General features: G+C 38.5%; 1 protein-coding gene across 3 annotated transcripts in view; it reads right to left on the bottom strand.

The window, feature by feature from the left end:
- MBOAT1 (membrane bound O-acyltransferase domain containing 1) overlaps nt 1-19,944 on the bottom strand; it is a 34,400-nt gene extending 14,456 nt beyond the window's left edge. Inside the window, exons 1-6 of one of the 3 annotated variants that reach the window (XM_058177669.1) lie at nt 19,616-19,944; nt 10,179-10,324; nt 9,417-9,494; nt 8,647-8,742; nt 3,488-3,543; nt 1,200-1,254 (exon numbers count right to left, since the gene is read on the bottom strand). In XM_058177669.1, coding sequence (XP_058033652.1) covers nt 1,200-1,254; nt 3,488-3,543; nt 8,647-8,742; nt 9,417-9,494; nt 10,179-10,324; nt 19,616-19,705 — 521 coding nt within the window. In that variant the 5' untranslated portion in view covers nt 19,706-19,944. The remainder of the gene's footprint in view (nt 1-1,199; nt 1,255-3,487; nt 3,544-8,646; nt 8,743-9,416; nt 9,495-10,178; nt 10,325-19,615) is intronic. The other 2 variants (XM_058177670.1, XM_058177671.1) reach the window with 2 other exon arrangements.
- Nucleotides 19,945-23,026: the final 3,082 nt, after the last annotated feature.

Below are 23,026 nucleotides of genomic sequence, written 5' to 3'. Positions count from 1 at the left end.
TTTAAACATAGTTCAAAAGTCTGAAAAAGAAAAACTAGTGAAATATATAATAAATTTACAGGACACAATTGATTAGAAGATATTGTCAAAAGTTAACATTTCAAAGACATTTGGAGATTGATTGTTTCATGAATAAAACAATGTGTGCAGACAAGAGAGACCACATCCAACTAGGACTAGGTTATCTGATTAGGCAATTACACAGCAATTGCCATACATGTGTAAGGATGCATATTAAAATATTTTTAATTACAAGTACAATTTCTATTATCTCTGTCTACCATTTCACTTCTTGCTAGAGCACACATGAAATCCTTATCTAAAATGCCTTTTCTGCAATTGGGGTATTGCAGAAAACCAGGAACAAATGAGTACAAGTTTATTCCACTACGTTTCTACAAGAACCTGAACTACTAACAGGCAAAATAAATTGGCAGTACTTAAGAATCAATGGAATTCAAGGTTGGCTGGATTTAGATCTCTTGCAGGCACAAAGGGATTCCAAACTTATGACATGCCTGACCCCCTCCCTTGGGCTCAACCTGGTCATCTTCTACAATTTGTTTAAATAAGATACATGGTGTGTGTGTGTGTGTGTGTGTGTATGTATGTTTTCTGAGGTTTTCACGGGTGTTTGTATGTAGGTCTTTGGTTGTTCGGGTTTTCTCCCGTGTAAAATTGGAAGTGTCTTGGCGACGTTTCGACGAAGTCTCATTCGTCATCTTCAGGCTTCAAGCACGAAGCTGAAGCCTGAAGATGATGAATGAGACTTCGTCAAACGCCGCCAAGACACTTCCAATTTTACACGGAGAATATATATATATATATATATATATATATATATATATATATATATATAAAGCTAAAATTCAAAATATCTTTTTCAGAATCTAATAATACATGACACTCAGTTTAAAGGTTTGTATATGTGTCATATTTGTAATGGGAGAAAATCAAGTAAAAATCAATCCTATTCTTTATATATTTAGATCATGGAAAGGAGTCTTAAAAAGGAGAAAGTTTCTAGAAATGTTCTAGATCTCAAGAACATAAAATAATAATTCCAGAATTTAAAAGTGCATGGATAATTATTTACATTACATTAACACTAAATAGAAACTGTGTAACAGAAGTAAGCATCTAAGAAAACCCAGGTATTAAGATTTTTAAAAATTGCTGATGCCGCTGTATTTTCTTACTTTATAGCAAGCTGCTTCTGTTCAGAAGTTAGATCTTCATCTTTTTTACCTATTCCTATCAAAAGAACATAACAATTAAACTTTGCAAAAGAGAGGCAACTATAGACAATAAAATTCAATTCTAATCAAAATTCATCCCTCAATAGATGCTGCATCTAACATTTATTTTCTGAAGGGTTCAGAAAGGGGATCTGGGTTATAGAAACTACTTTAGATGATTCTTAGAAATTACGTTGGCTTATGGATAAAGAAACGCTTGACATATACATTTATTAGAAACTTATATTAAATGAATTTTCATAGTTCCTCAGATTAAGAACTGTAGTCAGCAGGGGACTCCAATTATCCCAGCAATCTTCTTATCAGATTCTAATTTCAGAATAGGTGAAGAAATACAACTCTTCGTAGCATGTATGTTTTTCTGCCAAAGGTGCTAGGCACTGCCAGGGACCTTTGTTTAAAAGAATAAATAGGTGAACGGTAGCTACCAAAAGTAAGGGTAGACCGTATTACACATTAGTGTAATAAAATAATAAAAAGCAATTTTACTGTTCCTATAAAATGAGATGAGATTAACTCTACAGTTTTATACGAACATATTAAAAGAAAGTCTCATTGAATAGACTTCTGACCAAAAATAGGAGCATGAGACAAATCATAAAAGTGTGATGTAAACAGAATGTTTAATTCTTATTTGGACCTACATTGTCTGCTCTATCGATTTCCTCAGGCATTCAGAAGTTAGAAATGACTTGTTTCAAAATAAAATTGTTAAGCAGGAGATATACAAGTCTTTCAGGAAATCCAGGGTTACAGAGTAGACTAAGAAGTTGAAAAAAACACAATGGAAGTAGAGGAGTCCAAGGACCTTTCCATTCCTTTCCAAGAAAACTGTATCAATGTGGTAATGTTCTCTCTCCCAGGAGTCAAGTCTCAATCTGAGGAAAATTTTAATTTTTAATCTTTTTTTAAAAAATAGTTAGACTCAATCTAGTTTGATTGAGTAATTTTGGATGGGCCAAAAGTTCATGTTGTATATCACTGACATGGCACTAAAGAGTGAACATGATTTAAATCCTTCTCTCCCCCTCCCCCACCCAAGAATTCCAGGATTGAAATCATCTCATTTATTCCAGTCTCTTTCCTTTTTAATACAGGTAAGGCAGAACACAATGTTTCAAAAAACTGTTAAGAGAATGTTAAACCTGCAAATGTTAATTCTAAAATAAATATTGATACTTCTGCTCTCAAGGGGGAAATAAAATTGATAACTATTTATGTGGAAAGGGTCTATGCAGTTTTGAAACTCTTCCATAACTAACAAAATCATTTAATTGGTTAAGGAATTGGTTGGTTGCTTGACAATTTATATCTCAGTGGTAGTCAACCTGGTCTCTACTGCCCACTAGTGGGCGTTCCAGCTTTCATGGTGGGCGGTAGGGGTTTTGTCTGATACTGAAGCACTTTCCTTTTTTTTAATTTGACTTTTTAAAAAATTTTCATAGCATTATTTAAAAACATTTTCATTAGGTTTTTATAATTTATGCTTCTATGTATGCAAAGTATAAATAAAAAGACAGATTTAACTACAGTAAGTTATTTTATAAAGATTTATTCTGCCAAACTTAGCGAAAGTCCGACATAAAGTATTTGGTAAGTAATTATTATATGCTTTAATTTGCTGTAATTCTGCTTTATAAATTTTATAAAGTAAAGTTTCTTTCCCACTTTATAAATCACCATTACTGTGGAATCAGTGGGCGGTTAGAAAATTTTACTACTAACAGAGATACAAAAGTAGGTGGTAGGTATAAAAAGGTTGACTACCCCTGTTATATCTTTTCCTCCAGGAGTTATATGGGGTGCACCAAAGTCATTCAGATAGTTTCCATGGTTGAGATTAGACTAGGAATTGGAGCTCCTGAGCCCTGGTGAGTCATTAGCTACCACACCTTTTTTTTTTAAAAAAAAAATCCTTCCTCACTCCATCAAAACAATTAAGGATGCAATTTCTGACAACTTTCTTATGATTTATATAGATTATTTGTAATGTTTTCAGTTCTAGTCTATTTATTAAAAAAACGGAACAAATAAGGGTTAAATAAGCAAAACTGTCCATAGACTTCAGGGTTTTTTAAATTATTATTACCAAGCCTTAATTGTAACAAGATGACTTCAAAATCTTGGCAGAGACAACACATACTGACTACTTTTTCCCCAAAGGCTGCCAATGTCTATTTAGAGATTTTTACACACCAGATGGAAAATGGAAAAATCATCTTCCTTACCATCATGAACCTGGAATGCAAGAGTTGTGATCTTTTGTGTTACAATCATCAATGGGCTGTAATAAAATGCAGAAAGATAGCATTTTGCATGCTCCAATATGTTTTACATTTTTCACCTTAATGCATTCTTATGATTCAAACAAGCTGCAGATCAAATATTTTTGTACCAATTCCCATCAGACACAGATAACATGGCAAAGACAATGGATTAGAAGAATTAATAAAGGCCAGAGTACACAGAAATTATCAGAATGTCTTCCTGTGGTCACCAGTATATATACAGATTGTGTTCACACAACACAGGAAGATGTAATTTGTTTAAGCCTGGGTTACTGACTAAACCACAATGAGTTGCATTCATATAATCATCATAAATCATAGTTGACAAACTACAAGAGATGGAATCACCCAGTGTACTAAAGCAAAATTGAGCCAGCTCAACTATGGTTTAACAGTTTATACGAGCTCAGCTATACAGAATTATTTGTATCATGACAATAATCTAAGTTAGGCAATATCACATAGTAGGCTTCATATGTATCTGAAAAAGTGAAACTTGTGTCTTCCCTATTCAGAACTGATATTTGATATGGGTTTAAAATTCCATGAGCTACAATACTCATTGGGTAATCTATCATTTTTTGAACGAAGACTTTCCTTCCCTACAAACATGCTTACGACTGCAATAGTAGCAAGACCTTTTAAACATCAGGATTCACCTCCTGAAATGGGAATCTTACAAGGCTACCCTGAAGACCGTTTAGAAGTTACAAGCGGCATACAATGGATGTATTTACTATATGGCAAGGAGGGCAAATGACTAAATAATAACTTGCTGTTTTATTGGTAGTGTTAAATGCATAACATAATATAAATGTTTATTTTATACAATTTTAAAGGGTCATAATTTAATGCATGCTCTTTCTTGTTTTAGGAAATTTGTTCTGAACAGTAACATTGCACAGTAGTGGCAAAACTACAAGGTTTGTATTTGAAACAGCTGTTCAGCAATAGGTTGATTACATTCCTTTGTCAGCACATCCTCTTGATCAATTACTTCTGTGTTTGAACACAGTTTACAAGTGGAGCCAATTTTGTAGCAAATCCATTACAAGTTGATCTCCAGGTATACATAGTTCAAATGACATTGTATCTTCCCAAATGTGCATGCCTACGATATATAATTAACAAGCACTGTAGGTTGTTTTGCTCAGAAACAGTGTAATGAACTTAATCTGTGCACTTTCAGCTAAACACCAGAATCTAAACAACAGCCAAGCTCATGGCAATAAGGCCAAGCGTTTATTTCAGGGTTCAAAAAATATAAGACATGGTCTTATTTTCGGGGAAACATGGTAGAAGCAGTGAGTTTCAAAACTTAGTAGCAGAATAATAAATGCTGAATAATTCTAATTCAAACTCAGCAGCTAAGATTTGATGCTGATTCTCCATCATGCACACATGTATATATACACATGCTCTTTAAGATGAATTAAAATTAGAGTATTGTTACTTTTTCACCCCTTGATATATTTCAGTGGTTATCTGTGGGGGAAAAAATACATTACCCTATAGTGCCATCCAGGGGTGAAATGCTTCCGGTTCAGACTGGATCACCTGATCCAGTAGCGATGGCGGCGGGTTGTTCGGAGAACCAGTAGCAAAAATCCCTGCACCACCCCATGCCCAGCTGAGCTGCGCGATCATTAGAGATGGTTTTTTTTTCTTTTAAAAGCATTTTTTCTTCGGTCGAAAAAATGCTTTTAAAAGTAAAAAAAGAAAAAAGAAATTGGCCACGCCCACCCAGTCACATTACTCCCTAAGCCACGCCCACAGAACCGGTAGTAACAAATTTTACATTTCACCACTGGTGCTGTCCCAAGGTAAGGAATTGAAACAGCTTGTATCCAGGATGTGAGGGCTGAGAAGGTATCTGCAGACCCCTCACATCCTGAATACAAACTGTTTCAACTTCTCCCCTTGGGATGGCGCTACAGGGCATTTCATGCCAAGACACTGGAACAGTTTTTCTGTTGTTCCATTGCTTTGCTGAACATCTAATTCTCACAGTTCTATCTAATAATGTGTATATATATATATCTCAACCCATAGAGTATGGCTGTAGTATTATTATTTATTCCTTTTATCTTATTATGATTTTCTCTGATGCCTTGTAAGTACACTGCGTGCTTCTGCACTGGAGACAAATTCCTTGTGTGTCTAATTGCACTTGGCCAAATCAAGTATTCAAAGCCTTGTGGCTGGCTGGTGCGGCTAGCTGCTAGGGGATATGGAGCTGGCCCAAGTATGATGGTTGAGGTAGCAATGGGTTGAAATTGCTGAAGGGTAGCACCGCTGGGGAATGCTGTGTCGGGCCTTACACCAGAGAAAGCCCCTCACTCCCTAGTGCCTGCCACAGCACCCACTCTGCAAACCGTACGTCCCTCCTTGTGGCCCACCTGGGACTCCTAACTCTTCCTACATTGCGGTCATGCAAGGTCCTCATTTAACGACATGCACAGTCCTGGACATATTACCACAGCAACTGGAATTGCCACAATTTCAGTTGCTAAACAACATGGTCACCTGAGGTTGCAGTTTATGACCCCATCACTTAACAATGGAAATCCCAGTCCCAATTGCCGTTGTAACCCGAGGACTACCTGTAAACATAATTTCCAGTTGAAACTTGGATGAGAATACAGCCTTCAGTGATGACCATTCATTCAGTGACCGTTTGAAGTTATAGCAGAGCTGAACAAATGGTAACTATTGATCCCTGAAGTCACATGATCTGGGTCAGGGGCGAAATGCTCCCAGATCAGACTGGATCACGGGATCTGGTAGTGATCGTGTCCACTAGTTCAGCGATCCAGTAGCGATGGCGGAGCAAAGCTCCATCCACCCACCCAGGTGTCATTTCTTCTTGGTTTTAACCAGGAAGTAACGTGTTTTTTACCTTCTGCGCACGTTCAGGTTTTGGGCATGTGTAGAAGGTCTGCGTGTGCATATGATGCGTGCGTGAACTTCTGAACCGGTAAGGAAGGTAAGTAGATTTCATCCCTGATCTGGGTGCTTTACAGCCCAGCTGCAGTTATGACTGCAAGGGCTCTTCTAGTCCCCTAACCCACTCTTCTGTCCTTCATCTCTGCCCTTTTAGCAACCTGTATAGCAGCACTCCTTCATGGTGGCACTGGGGCTGAAGTAGAGGCGTAGGGCCTTTAGCAGTCTCAGTGATTACCAATGACCCCAGGCATCAATTTTAGCCACAGGGTTGCCAGCACCACCGAGAAGTGCGGCCTCAAGCCTTCCATAGCCATATTTCCAACTGAAATATTTGTAGTTTCAGTTCAAGTTTTGTCTTTATTCATTTTTGAAACTTTTGATGCCTTTCCTTCCAATACTTTTGAGATTTCTTTGTGTGATTACCACACATGGCAAAATCTTTTTTGTTTTAACATTTCCAATATTGGTTGTTATCTGATGTGTTAGTCTTAGACTAACTTAGTCAGGCTTCAACCAAAAATTGTCTACTATTGACCTCACCCCATTCCTAAGAGGTCTGTAAGGGGCGTGCATAAGAGCACAAGCGTGCCTACCGTTCCTGTCCTATTGTTTCCTTTCGTTATATCCAATTAATATAGTTAGTACATACTCATACTTATATATATGCTTATATATTGTATAGTTATTTCATGCTTATGCTTATATATACTGTGTGACAAAATAAATAAATAAATAAAATAAATAGATCTCTGTCAATTTAGGGATGCTTTCCCAACCCAAAATTCTTGAAATGTATCCACCTATGCAGCTATGGAATTAAAGGCTTTGTGACCCAGAATATCTAAAGGACATGTTCCCATCGCTGGCAACAGCATTTCCAAAGCTCCTATCTGAAATGTATTAGGCTTATTGTACAGAGTGTATTTCCCACAACCCTTGATAAGTATGTTTACCATAAATTTGCAACTGAGGCCACTGGAATGGCTAGATTCAAAAGATAAAGGGCCAGGAATCCTTTTGACAGGTCTGATGAAGATGCATACTGAAATGCCATTTTTACTGTACAACCATTAAAGTTGTAGGATTTTGCTGATTAAGCATGTCTTTGTATGTCTGGAAACAATGGAAAAGATGAAGTGCTCCAACTGGTCAAATTTCTAAACAAAGAGCTCTTGTCAAACCTCTTCTCTTTGTCTGAATTATAAACAGTGGTTAAAACTGGGGAAAAAGAAAGAAACTTACCAAGATCATCTTCTTATATTAAAAAAGTAAGATTAAAAATTATAAAAAAATATAAAACTATACTTCTAAACATATAAAATCATTAAGAAAATACAAAAAGAACCAGGACAACTAATGAAATGCAAGATTATCTGAACATTTTAACCTTTAAGCAGGTAGAAAAAACACTGTATGAAAATGTATTTTAATTAATATGTTTGAATACATTCAGACTGGCCATGGTTAGTTACTGTGGATAAGGAATCCTGCAAAGTTTCAAAGACTATTTTCACCTAGGCCAGGTGAGTCAATTAAATTGCATAGGCTTAAAAATGGACTAAATACACTTCAAGAAAAGAGCTGTAGCAAAAGAACAAAAATAAAACAGCATAGTATTTATTCCTGCAAAAGATGTTATATAAAATACATTTTTAATTTTTGAAACTGTGGTGGTGCAGTGGTTAGAATGCAGTACTGCAGGCTACTTCTGCTGCCTGCCGGCTGCCTGCAATTTGGCAGTTCGAATCTCATCAGGCTCAAGGTTGACTCAGTTTCCATCCTTCTGAAGTTGGTAAAATGAGGACCCAGATTGTTAGGGGCAATATGCTGACTCCGTAAACCACTTACAGATGGCTGTAAAGCACTTTGAAGTGGTATATAAATCTAAGTGCTATTGCTATGGCTACTGAAACACATCGTTCCAATATTCATCTTCTTGCTTTTGGCCCTATCAGCAAGCCTGGTTCATTTGAAATGTAAATACTTACTAAAAGACTGGAAGACTATTTCCCTCACCAACAGTTTAAAATTCATCTAGTGCCATCATCTACATATCCATTTTGACATATCATTAATTAAAATTAATCATATGATACTGAATTCCTCTGATTTCTATTTACTATAGTATAAAAATATGTATTAGTACTACTTACCCTGAGAAATCTGTAGTGAGAATACCATACTGGAATATATATATTCGGCTAATATGGCACAGTGTGAGGTATCCCATAGCTACCAAAAAAGAATACCTAGAATCATATGCATTGATAGTATGAAACACTTTAGCCAAAACACTGCAATCAAAAGAACTGCAAGTACAATAGAACCTGGCTCCCAATCCAGCTATTTATTTTGCTTTGCTGTATTTTAGACAGCAAATTTTCATATTCCTTATAATCTGTGGGTCTATAAACTACAGCTAAAATATAACCAATCTCAATAAAAAATAGTTTTAGCCATCCTGTGGAATTGATGCCTTGATTTGCTCTATTTGTTGGGAGTGACGTCAATCTTGTGAATCTGAGTGCGCTATACCTCCTCCTCCTTAGAGTTCAGTGAATTAGGAAAGTGTCTGAGCTGTTTCAGAGTATTTTCTGCCTGTTGTAGACTTAAAGAGTCACCTTATAGGGGAGGTGTGTGACACATGTATATTTAATAAATAAGTAAAAATATACATTTCAACCCATCACTCTGGCATTGGATGTTGTACATCTCCATCGAGATAATCTTCCTTGCTCCTTGCAATAAGTGCATTTAATCAGTACTCCACAATGCCTTAAAATGGCTGAAATAAGAGGTGCCACAGGTCAAGAACACAAGGTCACGAGCAACCATTAATCAGATCAGTAAAGGACCGTAAAGAAACAACAACATTTAAAAATATTATAGGTTTTAACACTTAACGATAGACATACAAACTTACCTATGAATGTTGGCGATACTGGCCATGTTCATGATGAAATAACTTACCATCACTAAAGTAAAAATATGGATGGAGTACCTTGGAAGAGAAGAAGAAAAAGAAATTCTACTTTCCAAAGTCAGTAATAGCTAACAGACAACAACACTTTTCTGAATTAACTAAAAGCGAAGGAGTCCCTGCAGATTTTTACTCCACTAATCATCAATCTGGGGGGGGAGGGGGACGCAGTGCTCATCTCTGGCTCAAGACTATTGAGTCAGCGCTGTCTGAAGATATTTACATGGCCGTGTGGCCAGCATGACATCATGGAGCACTTTTATCTTCCCACCGAAGTGATACCTATCTATCTACTCACATTTCCATGCTTTCTAACTGCTAGATGGGCAGGAACGCGAGTTCACCCCATCATGTGGTACTCGGACCTCGAACCTGGGCTGCCAGCTTTCCAGCCAAGAAGCCCAGCATCTTAACCACTGAGCCACACACCACCCTAAAATTAACTAAAAGTTATGTAGAAAGAATCCAGTCATGAAAATCCATCTGAATCAGTGTTTAAAATTCCTTTGCTCTTGCTCTCTTCCTCTTCAATCACAGGCTGAATACATGCTTCCTTCTTGGAAAATGTACCTGCTGATTAAAAGAGCTTTGACGTTTTGTTTTCATAATGTTACGGTTGCCCAACAGAACATTTTACAATTCCCAGCATACAAGCTACTCAATTCATAGTCACAATGAACAGAAAGTTAGACAGGAATGACTCACCAACCAAAGCAGAAGAGGGCAAAATATATTCCCAAAATTGTGGCAAATGCATGACGAACACTGGAGTTGGCTTGACTAGGCCTTAAGTATAAGCGAAACCAAAATGCAGCCAAGAGTGCACAAAGCTGACAAGCAACGAAATTGACCTAAAGGAATATGAAAATAGATTGGAATCTCTCATAATCATTAGCAAGGAAAAAAAAACTGACATAAAATCCTGGAGATGTTGTAGGAAAATTCTCATCACAATTATTCTCCTTTCATGAAGTGGGGAGAAAGGAAGCACTATGTTTACGTGTATATATAAAGCTTGGCAACATCGCAATTGAGCAAATTGCCTTTGATGTTTACTTCAAACAAAAGAATCTTTTGCCTTCAATCCAGTTTGGTTTTAAAAATCCAGACTTTTAGGTTAAATCCAGACTCACAGTGCAGTTCTACATATGTTTATTTAGACACAGATCCACTGAGTTCAGTGGAGTTTGCAAGGTTTTTAGGAGGAAGGAAGGTTGCTTTCTAAAAACATGTCTTTGAATTCAAAGGCAAGCAAGAAAATTAGCCAAATTAATTCCAAAGATTTACTCAAAGTAAATTAATAGAAGCACAATGTGGCTTGCTATTACAGAATCAAATTTGCAGAATTAAAGACCGGAATACAAACATTCATATTCCACTTGGGCAATTTCCCATGAGGTTTTTCATGTGCTAAAATAAGTCATCACCAAAAACACACGCACAAGCTTTTCTGTTCTCTACAACTCTTCCCTGACAAAATAAGCAAGGCATTATTACTTTTTTTCTTACTTCATTACTTCTTCCTCTTGCCATTTTTGCAATATCTTGCTTAATGAAAAGTTCTGAGAATTCAAAAGGCTACATATACTTCAGTTGGCTTTGCTTTAATGGGATAGGTATTTCAAACCATATCTAGCACAAAACTTTGCTAAAATCAGAATATATTGCTATGATACACATAATGTAATAGAGCCTTATTTTAGAAAATGACAAGCAATTGCCCGCTGAAGGCAAAGCAACCAGATGAATAAATTCTTATGTAGGATGTTGGCTATTCTGAAATAAAAAATCATAATATTTTCACAAATATAGTAAAACATGTATTTATTAATACATACTTTATCTGAATTAAATTGAAATTGAATACTTTATTTGGCCAAGTGTGATTAAACCCACATGGAATTTCTATCAGATGCAGAAGCTCAGTGCACATGCAAAGAAACAATGATGATGATGATGATAATGATGATGATGGGAATTTCGAATACAGACGGATCGTCACTTGGAACACAACACGCCAGATATCACAGTTGTCAAAACCCAAAACGTATAATTTATTGGCATCGCAATACCAGGAGATGCCAGAGTCAAAGAAAAAGAACTGGAAAAAAATCATGAAATATCGCAATCTGCCCATCAAAACTACACGGCTTTGGACGAAACATGTAACAGTGATACCCACTGTCATTGGGGCACTTGGTACTATGCCCAAGAATTTTATAAGATACATCAACAAATTGCAGCTTTCTGCAATAACAGCAGTGTAAAAGAAAACTTCTTGCGAGTTTGAGAAGTTTGATTGAACTTGCGAGAAGTTTTCTTTTACAACGTGTTTCCCTGGACATAATGGCAAGGAACGCCACAGAGCTGGCAAGGTAATACGTTCGTCCTGCTTCTTGCCCACCCCACTTGCCACTCCTAAATTGCATCCCTAAAGGGGGCGGGTGGCTAAGCAAGGAAGCAAGGGGCAGGAGCCCTGCCATGCCCGGGGGGGGGGGAAGAGACGGCAAGGGGAGTCACATCTCGCTCCACGCGTCTCACTTCTCCCTTATCCCACCTGCCAGAAATGAGGGCTTGTGAGACTCATTGCGCCACCGGCGCCACCTCGTGGAGCAGGACTCTACAAGGCTTGTGGCCTTGCACGCACGAACAGCAGCACTGCCATGAGGTTTGACATATCAGCGCAGCCGCGAGCGGCAAGACACTAGCTGTGCCAGTATGATGAAGTTCGTGGCAGTGCTGCAGTTTTTGCATGCAACGGCACAAGCCTTGCAGTCCTGCACCACGAGGAAGCGGCACTGGCGGAACACACTAGGGCAGCGGTGGCCAGCCGCTTAGCTGGTGCAAAGAACAGGAAGGGAAGGGCATGTTCACCCCCCAGCCTTGCCTCCTCAACTCATTTTGGTTGTGCAGCAAGCAACCAGAGGAAAGGGCAGGACCATCTGCACATGTGTGTAAGTAGTTGGGGGGGCTTATTGGGGGGGCTTATTTTAACATATGCATTGAAAAGCCCGATTGGGCTTATTATCTGGAGAAGTCTTAGTTTCGGTGAAACATGATAGTCTTCTATATGAAAATGATAGAAGGAAAAAAGATGACTTTGATTTTTTTTTTAATTACTTTTTTTACAACAAACAAACAAAAAAAAATACATTATTACACCCTTGTGCTATACATAAAAGGAAGATTTGGGTCTTCGGATATATCCTCATGATTGCCAAAATCCACGTTCTCGAGGTACAGGTACTGAAGCGTCCAATGTTCCAAGCGCAAAGTCCACAAATGGTTTCCAAGTCTTCCAGAAAATATCTTCTTTATACACACCACTTCTAATTTTAATATCACATGTCATTTTATCATTTAAAGCTAATTTCCACATTTCAGAATTCCACTCTTCTATTCTAAAAATCACATCTAGTTTCCAATATCTAGCTATTATAATTCTACCTATTAGAATCATAATTCTAATCAATTCTTTTTCATATTTTGTTAATTCTATTTCCTTAATTACCAACAATAATATAGTTTCCACTCTCAATGTTATTACTTTCCCCATCATTTCAAATATCATTTTCTCCAATTGTTGCCAAAACTTTTAACCTTATCACAATTATACCACATATGTTCATAAGTCCCCAATTCCATCTCACATCTCCAACATTTTTACTAATTTTTTATCCATTTGTGACAATCTTACTGGAGTCAAATACCATTTCCAAACAACTTTATAATTGTGCTCTTTAATCCTTATAGATAAAGTTCTCATAATTCTACTCTTCCAATTCACATTCCAATCTGACTCTGGTATTTCAATATTAAGATCTTTTTCCCAATTTGTCCTCATCACTCTTTGTAATTTTTCATCAGAATTTATAATCTTATAAACCCTACTAACGAGTCCCTTTAGCCCAATTTCATCTTTCATAATCCGAGATACTAAATATTCAAATTCAGTTTCACATCTATTTATCGAATAATTTTCCTTTAGTTTTTTTGTCCATTTTTCTATCTGTATTTTTTCAAACCAACTTAACCCTAATTTTTCAATAATTTCTTTATTCCTCCTTTCATTTCCCATAACTTTTATCCAATCTCTAATAATTTCTATATTTTCCTCTTTAATCACTTCATTACGTTTTATATTATTTTTAATAGGCCAAATTCCAGTTGTCTCCCCCAAAAAGATTATATCCGGAATTAAAATTTTAACAAATTTGTTCCACATTTTACTTAATGAAATCAAGTTTGACATCCCTGCTCTAAAGCATCTGAAGTCAGGACAAGATGGAAACTAATCAAGGAAAGAACCAACCTAAAACTAAGGAGACATTTCCTGATAGTGGAACAATTAATCAATGAAATGGGATTGCCCTCAGAAGTTGTGGGTGTTCCATTATTGGAGATTTTTAAGAAGAGATTAGACAATCATTTGTCTGAAATTGTATTGGGTCTCCTACTTGAGCAGGGGGTTGGACTCCACGGTCTCTTCCAACTGAAAAAAGTAAGGTTCTACATTTAGGCCAAAAAACCCAAAATGCACAGGTACCGTATATGTGGCACCTTGCTCAATAGTAGTACATGTGAGAGGGATCTTGGAGTCCTAGTGGATAACCATTTAGATATGAGCCAGCAGTGTGCAGCAGCTGCTAAAAAAGCCAACGCAGTTCTGGGCTGCATAAACAGAGGGATAGAATCAAGATCACGTGAAGTGTTAGTGTCACTTTATAATGCCTTGGTAAGGCCACACTTGGAATATTGCATCCAGTTTTGGTCGCCACGATGTAAAAAAGATGTTGAGACTCTAGAAAGAGTGCAGAGAAGACCAACAAAGATGATTAGGGGACTGAAGGCTAAAACATATGAAGAACGGTTGCAGGAACTCGATATGTCTAGTTTAATGAAAAGAAGGACTAGGGGAGACATGATAGCAGTGTTCCAATATCTCAGGGGTTGCCACAAAGAAGAAGGAGTCGGGCTGTTCTCCAAAGCACCTGAGGGTAGAACAAGAAGCAATGGGTGGAAACTGATCAAGGAAAGAAGCAACTTAGAACTAAGGAGAAATTTCCTGACAATTAGAACAATTAATAAGTGGAACGACTTGCCTGCAGAAGTTGTGAATGCTCCAACACTGGAAATTTTTAAGAAAATGTTGGATAACCATCTGACTGAGATGGTGTAGGGTTTCCTGCCTGGGCAGGGGGTTGGACTAGAAGGCCTCCAAGGTCCCTTCCAACTCTGTTGTTATATTATATTAACTCTGTTATTCTGTTACTTGGCATGCTTTCCCTACCTTGTTTTAACATAATTCAAGTAAATTGCCATTTTGTGAATGCTGTCATGCAACTTATACTTTACACTCTAAAATCATTGCTTACTTCTCAAAATAACCTAGTCTTATATAATGCCATTAAGTCTGAATACAATTCATGCTTCAATATACAATTATATGTCATGATCTAATTTGTAATAACATACTACAATTTTGAAAAGGCTGGAGCTTCACAGTGGGGTATTGGGGTGGCAGACTGTGGCATTTCTTCAGGTGGCACTCCTCATTGGTGGCACTGGGACTAGAATTGAAGTAGAGGTTCACGATTAGTGAGAGCCAGCTGAGATTGCTGAACGCCCTAGCCAAAGAGTGTTGCTGTACAAGGCAGCCAACAGGGCAGATAGATGGGGAAGAAAGTCGGATGGGGACAGTTGAAATGCTCCTATGGTCATAAGCGTAGGTGAGCTGACAAAGTCTTCAATTTTGATTACATGTCCGTATGGGCACTGCAACAGCTATACTGTAACTTTGGGGACCAAGCATAAGCTGGACAAAATTGTTCTCGATGATATGGTCAATTTATAAATTAAATAAATAAGTACAGGTAGTTCTTGACTTACAACCAGTGGTGGGTTTCTACCGGTATGCTCCGGTTCAGGCAAACCAGTAGTGACAGCAGTGGGAGGCTCGGCCCATCCGTCATCACGGACACTTTGCAAATGCACAAGTTTTGCGCATGTACAGAAGCGCCGCACGCGAGTGAAGCAAGCACGCTTACGCGCTCATAATTCTGAACCGATAGTAAAGGTAAGTGGAACCCACTACTGCTTATAATTGTTTAGTGACTTTTTTCAGTGCCAAGTTACAATGGCACTGAGAAGTGACTTATGATCGTTTTTCACACAATTGTTGCAGCATTTCCATAGTCATGTGATCAAAATTTGGATGCTTGGCAACTGGTTCGTGTTTATGATGATTGCACTGTCCCGGAGTCATGTGATCATCTTTTGCGACCTTCTGACAAAAAAAGTCAACGAGGAAACGAGGTTCAATTAATAGCTGTGTTACTAACTTAACAACTGCATTGATTCACTTGACAACTACGCCAAGAAATGTCATAAAGTGGAGCAAAAATCACCTAACAACTGTCTTGCTTAGCAACATAAATTTTGGGCTTAATTGTGGTCGTAAATCGAGGACTACCTATTTGTTTAGCACTATCATAACTTTAAATGTTCAGTGAATAAATGATTGTTAAGCAAGGACTACTTATATAGTTAGCTTCTACTTAACAAAGAAATGACTTCTATTTAAAACAGCAAGAACATGTGATTCTACATTCTGCTTATGGATTAAAAATCCCATCTTCTCATTTCCGGCCATATTGTCTAAGGCTGATGGAAATTAAGATTCAGCAAACTCTGTAATCTTGCTCTCTCTAAAGAAAGAGAAGAGAAAGTGGGTAATATTGCCAAGGTAATATTTAGTGACTATTTCTGCCACAGTGAAATAATTGAACCTGATAAAAATAGATAAACATTGATTGATAAACTGTCAACCCAACTCTAGCACATCCACAAATGCTTGTTAAAATATAAATGTTAAAAGAATTTTCACTATCCTTAATAAATGCTATGAATTACTTAAAAGACACACATTAACTACTGTGTGATTCTATATAAAAATACACTTTTATCAACAGCTGGGATTCAGATATCGAACAAAGGACACTACACAAGACTGAAATTCCTGAAATTCAGTGTATGGATGTGGTCTACACAAAGACCATATATACCGCGGAAAAAGGTTTAGAGAAGCATGAGTGGAATTGGTACAAAATAGATTTAGTTAGCCATCCTAGCCTTTTATTTCTTATTTTTATTTTACTTAACTACTTCTTACTTCTCTTCCATGCTATGCATACTACTGATTATTCTGAAAATAACATGTGGATGTGTATTAAATTCTAATTAAAAAAAGATCCAACTGCAGAAGACTAAAATTAGTCTTGCCTGAATTAGTTTGCTTTTGTGTTTTTTTTTAAAACTCCTATAACAATCTACGCCTCTGTCTGGTTTATCAATCAGTACAATCTAGTGAGCCGATTGCTGTTAATACAGTACATACTTCCTCATTGTTGAAGGAATATACATTTCCTTGTTGTGCAAAAAAAGCAAAAAAGCCAGCAGGTGCCAGAATAAAAAGAAAATCTAACATCAGATGACCAGTCTCCTTTGAGTTCATTAGAATAAGTTCAGTTTTTCAACAAGCCTTAAGAAAAGCATTTTAAACAGAATTCCAACACAACTACAACCATCTCACTCTCCTCCCAAATTTATCAGTCTGTACAAGACAACTACAATGGTGTGTACAAGCAAATACACTGCTCCAAATAAGTTTATTTCCTGCAAATGCACTTCTCTCATAGGAATCAAATTTGCAAGGAGTTGCAAATAGCCAAAAACAATTGCTCCAAATGAGAATATGTGTTTATAACAGAACAGCACATAAAACAGACTACTATCAATGCTGCTGTCACACAAAAGAGTTGCTTTGATCTAATAGCTAAAGAATGAGCATCATTCCAAGAATCCATGAAAAATTAGCATAACAATCTGAGACAATCTGTTCATGAAAATATCCAAGATGTGGGCAGGCTTAATACATTAATTTTTAAAAACTAAAAATTGTAAGGACATGGTAAAGCTCTTTCGTTAAATACTTGTAACAGAACTAAAAGCTTGTTTCTCAAGTTTTTAACAAACTGTTGCAATGCAATTGTCACATAAATCGTTGCACAATAAGTTTGACAACTGTCATGCTATGGTTTATCATGAGTGGTGAATTACGACAAAACTGCATAACTGTATTTTGGAGCAAGTTTTTTTTTTAAAAACACCTAAATTCCTAGTAGGACTATGACCAAGGTCACAACTGCTCTACTGTAGGAAGTGGCCACTAAGCCAAAAAAAATTCCAGGCACATTGTTATTTACTCAAAGTCATCATGCATTGGATTTTCTGCAAGGATTGAGGCCTAGTGCACTCTCTGCACTTAAGATTCCTGCTATATTGGCTTTGTACAAATGACACTTCATAGCCTTCTAAAGCCTGATTACAAAGTCAGATTTAGCAAAAATAAAAAAAAATGGCTATTCAGATTTGGGTGTAGACATTAAGGAAGATGACAGTGATGGAGACATGCAAAAGCTATTGCCAGGCAAAGGAGGCAGAAACATTTTGTAATTCCACAACTGTGAGATAACATGAGGTAGTTCAGCTCCTCAATTCACTTAACTATAACAAAGAGAAGGAAGAGGCACAATAAAATCAGACCTGCAAGATTCTGTATTTACAGCCAATACTAATAAAAGAATTTTCAACCTTCTGATGGAGTTGATTTCCTGGTGTGGTGCATCTAATATGATTGATGCTGAAGACACAAAAAGTCACAAAGCTTGATTAAAGATCACCATATAATGAGAAGTAAAAGGCAGGCAGCATATTAACCAAAATGTCTGGATTAGTGTAACATGAATAGAGCCTAAGTGTATCAAAAATTCCCTCTACTGCTGGTCATATAACACTCAACAAGGTGACATTGCAAACCATGACTTTAGCTAAGTACAGAATCAAAATGAGGAATTTTAGAAAGCATATTTGATACTGTATGTTGTCTTTGTAGTGAAACAAAAGCAATTGAAGCATTTGTTTCATTACAAGTGGCACTTTATAATCAAGTCAACTGCAGTCTCATGTACATATGTTTTGAAGCAAGCCGCATAATACTCAGTGGAACTGATAAGCTTCCTACCTGTCAAAGTATTATAAACATATATTTTGCAAATACTCTTCAGTCCAGAAAAGGATTAAAAATATTTTAAACGAATAAACCTGGGACAAGGGACTTCATTAAAAGTAAGGTCAGTTATAATGAAGTTCCTCCTCTCCAGAAGTTTTACCTCCCTTCACCTCAGATTAGTCTGAATCTGGATGGTGTTGCCATGAAAAGGAGGAAAAAACTGTATATAAAGCATTGCCATTGTCCTTTTTTTTTAAAAAAAACCATGTTGCCATTCTTTTACAAAGCAAAATCGGGGCAGATTGTGAATAAGGAAGTTGCATATGCGATTGATAACAAAAAAAATGTTCAGCAGTGCCTTGTGCAGCCACGCTCCCTCCCTCCCTCCTTTTTGTTACTATTTCCTGCACTTAATTCGTGTGTCTTTCCCTTTTGTCCTCCTCGTGGTTCGTAGACCCAAACTAAATCACATCGTATCCTGGATGGAAGCCCATCTTTAACCCGCCCTGCAGGCATAAAATTGGAACTCAGGACTCATTTTCGAGTACAACACATGAGGTTTTGTGGCTTGAATGTTATTTTATTTGTACAACCGATTCCATTAAAGCGACGATCTCGACGTCCTATCAGACACAGGTGCCTCCTATCAAGCGCCGAGAAAGAAAGGTAGCCTCGTCCCAAAACCTCTAACCGCTGAGCACCACTTCCCTCATTTTCTAGCAAAAGGCAGAGCAAAGCACACCCACCATCCTTATTCCCTCGCGCCGGCGATCAGGGAAGTGCCGCTTGCCGTTACCCCTCGCACGCCCTGGACTGTTCATTGCAAATCCCAAAGGTACTTCCCTCCCTCCCATCCCCCAAAGGCAACCGGACTTCTTTGATTTGGATTTTTCTTTCTAGAGAACTGAAGAAGCTTCTCGGGTGAAAAGCGAAACGTTTTCAAAGAAAGAAAGAAAACCCTCCAAGAAAGTCCAGTTGACGTTTCGAGGGGACGACAGACAACCGTGACCTGGATGACTGAGAATCTCCGCAGACGTTCATTGCAAAGGGAAGGCGCGATCAATTAGCTCACCTGCTCCAGGGGGATGCCGAAAAGGTCACTAACAGGGTGCAAGAGAGTGGAACCCGTCGTTCTACGGGGAATTCTGCCTGCTGCGGTCATCCTGCATCCCGGCCAGCCACAAAACGCCTTCTTCACTTCCTCCGGACCCAACCCAGCGCTGGAACAGACTCACACATACACAAAACCCAGCACCAACGCAACCGCGCGCCTCTCGCCGCCTTTCTGATTGGCCTGCTGCCGCTCCCGCCTTGCTTTGCTTTCCCCCAGTTCCGCGCTCAGCTAAAAAGCCCGACGCGAGGGAGAGTCCCAGGGACTTTCGGCCAAAAAGTAAAGCCAGTTCCTAGATTAAGTGGGTGAGGTACGGGCCGGCGTCCAGATTTTGCGAGGGAGCAAACGCCCCCCGGGAAGGAGAAAAATCTGCTCGGAAGCGGCGGGGTTGTGGTCGCTCTGCGCACCGCCCGGGGAAGGCCATCTTTCCGGGTTTGGCTTGGAGCGACAAGTTTCACTTTTCTTGCAGCCATTTGGAGCCAGCAAGGCTGCATGTTGGGGCGCTGGAGGGTTTTTGTCTTATTGTTTTTTTCCCCCTCGCGGGTTCAAAAACAGGTCATGGGGAGGTATGCGAGTACACACAGCCCTGGTGTCTGAACAGATTGAGGTCTGGGGCAGTCCAGCCGAATCTTAAGTGTTTTCACGTTCACGCGTGTCGTGGTCGTGGAGAGCCTGAGGAGTTCCTCTTGACGCCAAAGCCAAACAGCCTCCGGTCTTTTCCCCGACTGAGGTCCCGGCATTTAGAGAAGCTGGAATTCCAATGCCTTTTGTGTGTGTGTGTCTGTCTAGTGGTCTCCAAACTTAGCAACTTTTAAGGCTTGTGGACTTCAACTCCCAGAATTCCCCAGCCAACTAGGAAATTCTGGGAATTCCCTAGATGGCTGGGGAACTTCAATTCTGGGAGTTGAAGTCCACAAAGGCTTAAAGTTGCCAAGTTTGGAGGCTCCTGGTTTAGGTGCTTAATTTTTGAGGGGAGGCTGCTTGTAGGGCTACCATGTCTGGCCTGCAGAGAGCAGGAAGGCCACTGGACTAGGCTCACTTCTGATTTTGAAGCCTAGTGCTTTATTTCATTTCTTCAACTTTGATGCCTCACAAAGTTTTTTTGTGAGAACCTTTGGGTGTACTGGTTAAGGCATCAGGCTAGAAACTGGGAGACTGTAGTTCAGGTGCTGATTTTTAGGCAAAATGGTAGCTGGATGACCTTGGGCCATTCTTTTTAAGCCTTAGGAAGAAGGCAGTGGTGATCCATTTCTGATAAATCTTGACAGGAAAACTGGGGTGGATAGTCTAGGGCAGGGGTCTCCAACCTTGGCAACTTTAAGCCTGGCGGACTTCAACTCCCAGAATTCCCCAGCCAGCTTTTACTGGCTGGGGCATTCTGGGAGTTGAAGTCAGCCAGGCTTAAAGTTGCCAAGGTTGGAGACTCCTGGTCTAGGGACTCACCAGGAGTCAGAAATTGGCTTGAAAGTATCTCCACACACAAACACATTCTCTCATGAGCAGAAATGCTGCCCAAGGCCAGTTCTCTAGAAGTATCCTTTGACTGCTGCTGCATTTATCTACAGATCATTTTTCCACAGGCCAGGCAGTTGTAACACAGGTTTTGGTGACTCTAGCGTGCAAATGACAACAGTACATGCCAAATTACAAGATTGCTAAGCAGGTGAAAGGCAAATAGGCTGTTCATACAGCAGCTTTTTTTATTCATGGGATTGAAGCAGCTTTGAGAGGCAAGTCCTGGGCCCATCTAGCTCAAGTTATTGGCTACTCAGCATTTCAGGAACCCCTAAAGTTGCTAAGGTCGAATTTAGAATTTTCTTCATAAAAAGGATATGGAATTTTCTGAGCCTGAAAATGAAAATGGGGCTTGGGTTGGTTTGCTCAATTAGCCATAAAGAAGACCAGAGCAGTAGAAAAGTATTGCCTTAATAAACTAATTGAGAAGTGAGGGCAAAGTAACACATGGAGTTTCCAAAGGGTTTTTTTTCTTTCAAAGAACCTTCATCTTTTTCAATTGGGAGTCTTGCTTTCTTGGTTGTAAATCACTGTGGGACTTAACAGAGTATTGTTGAGTGCACCATTACTACTGCTTGGGGTATAACTGATAAGCTCCATAGTTGCACAACTTGGTCATTCAGTACCTCCTTATCAGACTTTTGTACAGTATTACATTAATAATATCAGCTTCCTGAAGTCCTTAGCTGTAATACTGTAATATTTTTTTGTGTGACTTGCAATGTGTGATTAGTGGGCTGTTCATTACCACATAACTGACTTTGTGGGTAAAGGATTTTTAAAAACTTCACAAAGAAATTCTAATCTAAAGCAACAAGGAAAGATGATCGGACTCATATTGTGTAGTTCAGACGTCTTTCCCACTTTGGCACCCCGTAAAATTTGATGCCCTAGGAGACTGCTTACATTGCCCAGGCTTATAATCAGCTCTGACTAAGCACATATTAATAATACAAAGTAACAGCAATATGGATGGTGCACATTCTTCATCCCCCAGATATTCTGTACTGTAAAAAAACTTGGCTTTTTATACTTTGCAGAAGGCCACTGTGTGGGCTTATCTGACTTGGGGAATGATTCTTTCATTGCATGAGGTTTTAGCAGGAAAACATTGTCCCTTCATGGTAATGGGGAGCATTTGTAGATTTTACTGGCGAGCAGGCAAAGGAATTTATGCTATGAATTCTGCATTCATAATATTGCAATCTTACCATTAGTCTATGATGATGTTGAGTCAGAATTCATTCTCTTACGTTTCAGTTTTTAGCACATAACCCAGGAGACTGCATGATTTGCTGTATCGTAGCTAGGAAAAGAAAAGGGAGTGTATGTACTACCTCGCCCAAAGCTCTGATAAATTAACCCATGTGGCTAACTCGAGTGGTTTAGATAACAGAAAAGTTTGCTTCAGGATTTTGGCTCGTCTAAGAAACAAGCAAAATGCTTTAAGCAAAAGCCATGTCAAAATTTATTTTGCTGTGTACACTTAAGTTTTCTAAATATTTCAGTACAAGCTCAAAAACTATGTTTTATGGCAGCCTTGACTCTATATCAGGCATGTTTCAGATGACCTCTTGTTTTCCACTTTAATATCTTATAGTAGATCAGTGCCACCTTATGGTCTATGCAGACTATTACACTAAAATTCTTTTTTCTTTTAACCAAGCAATCTCTATCTCATGTGACATGTAAGATTTGTATTTGAAATATTTATGTTAAAAAAAATTTTTACGGTTTTACAGAGCCAGTTTGATGTGGTGCTGGCCTAGAAACCAGGAGTGTGTGAGTTCTAATCCTGCTGTACGAATGAAACCCAGTTGAGTGACTTTGGGCCAGTCACTCTCTCAGCCCAACTAA

Source organism: Ahaetulla prasina, chromosome 3, assembly GCF_028640845.1.
Source record: "Ahaetulla prasina isolate Xishuangbanna chromosome 3, ASM2864084v1, whole genome shotgun sequence".
NCBI lineage: Eukaryota > Metazoa > Chordata > Lepidosauria > Squamata > Colubridae > Ahaetulla > Ahaetulla prasina.
This window is presented reverse-complemented; position numbering and strand designations above follow the sequence as displayed.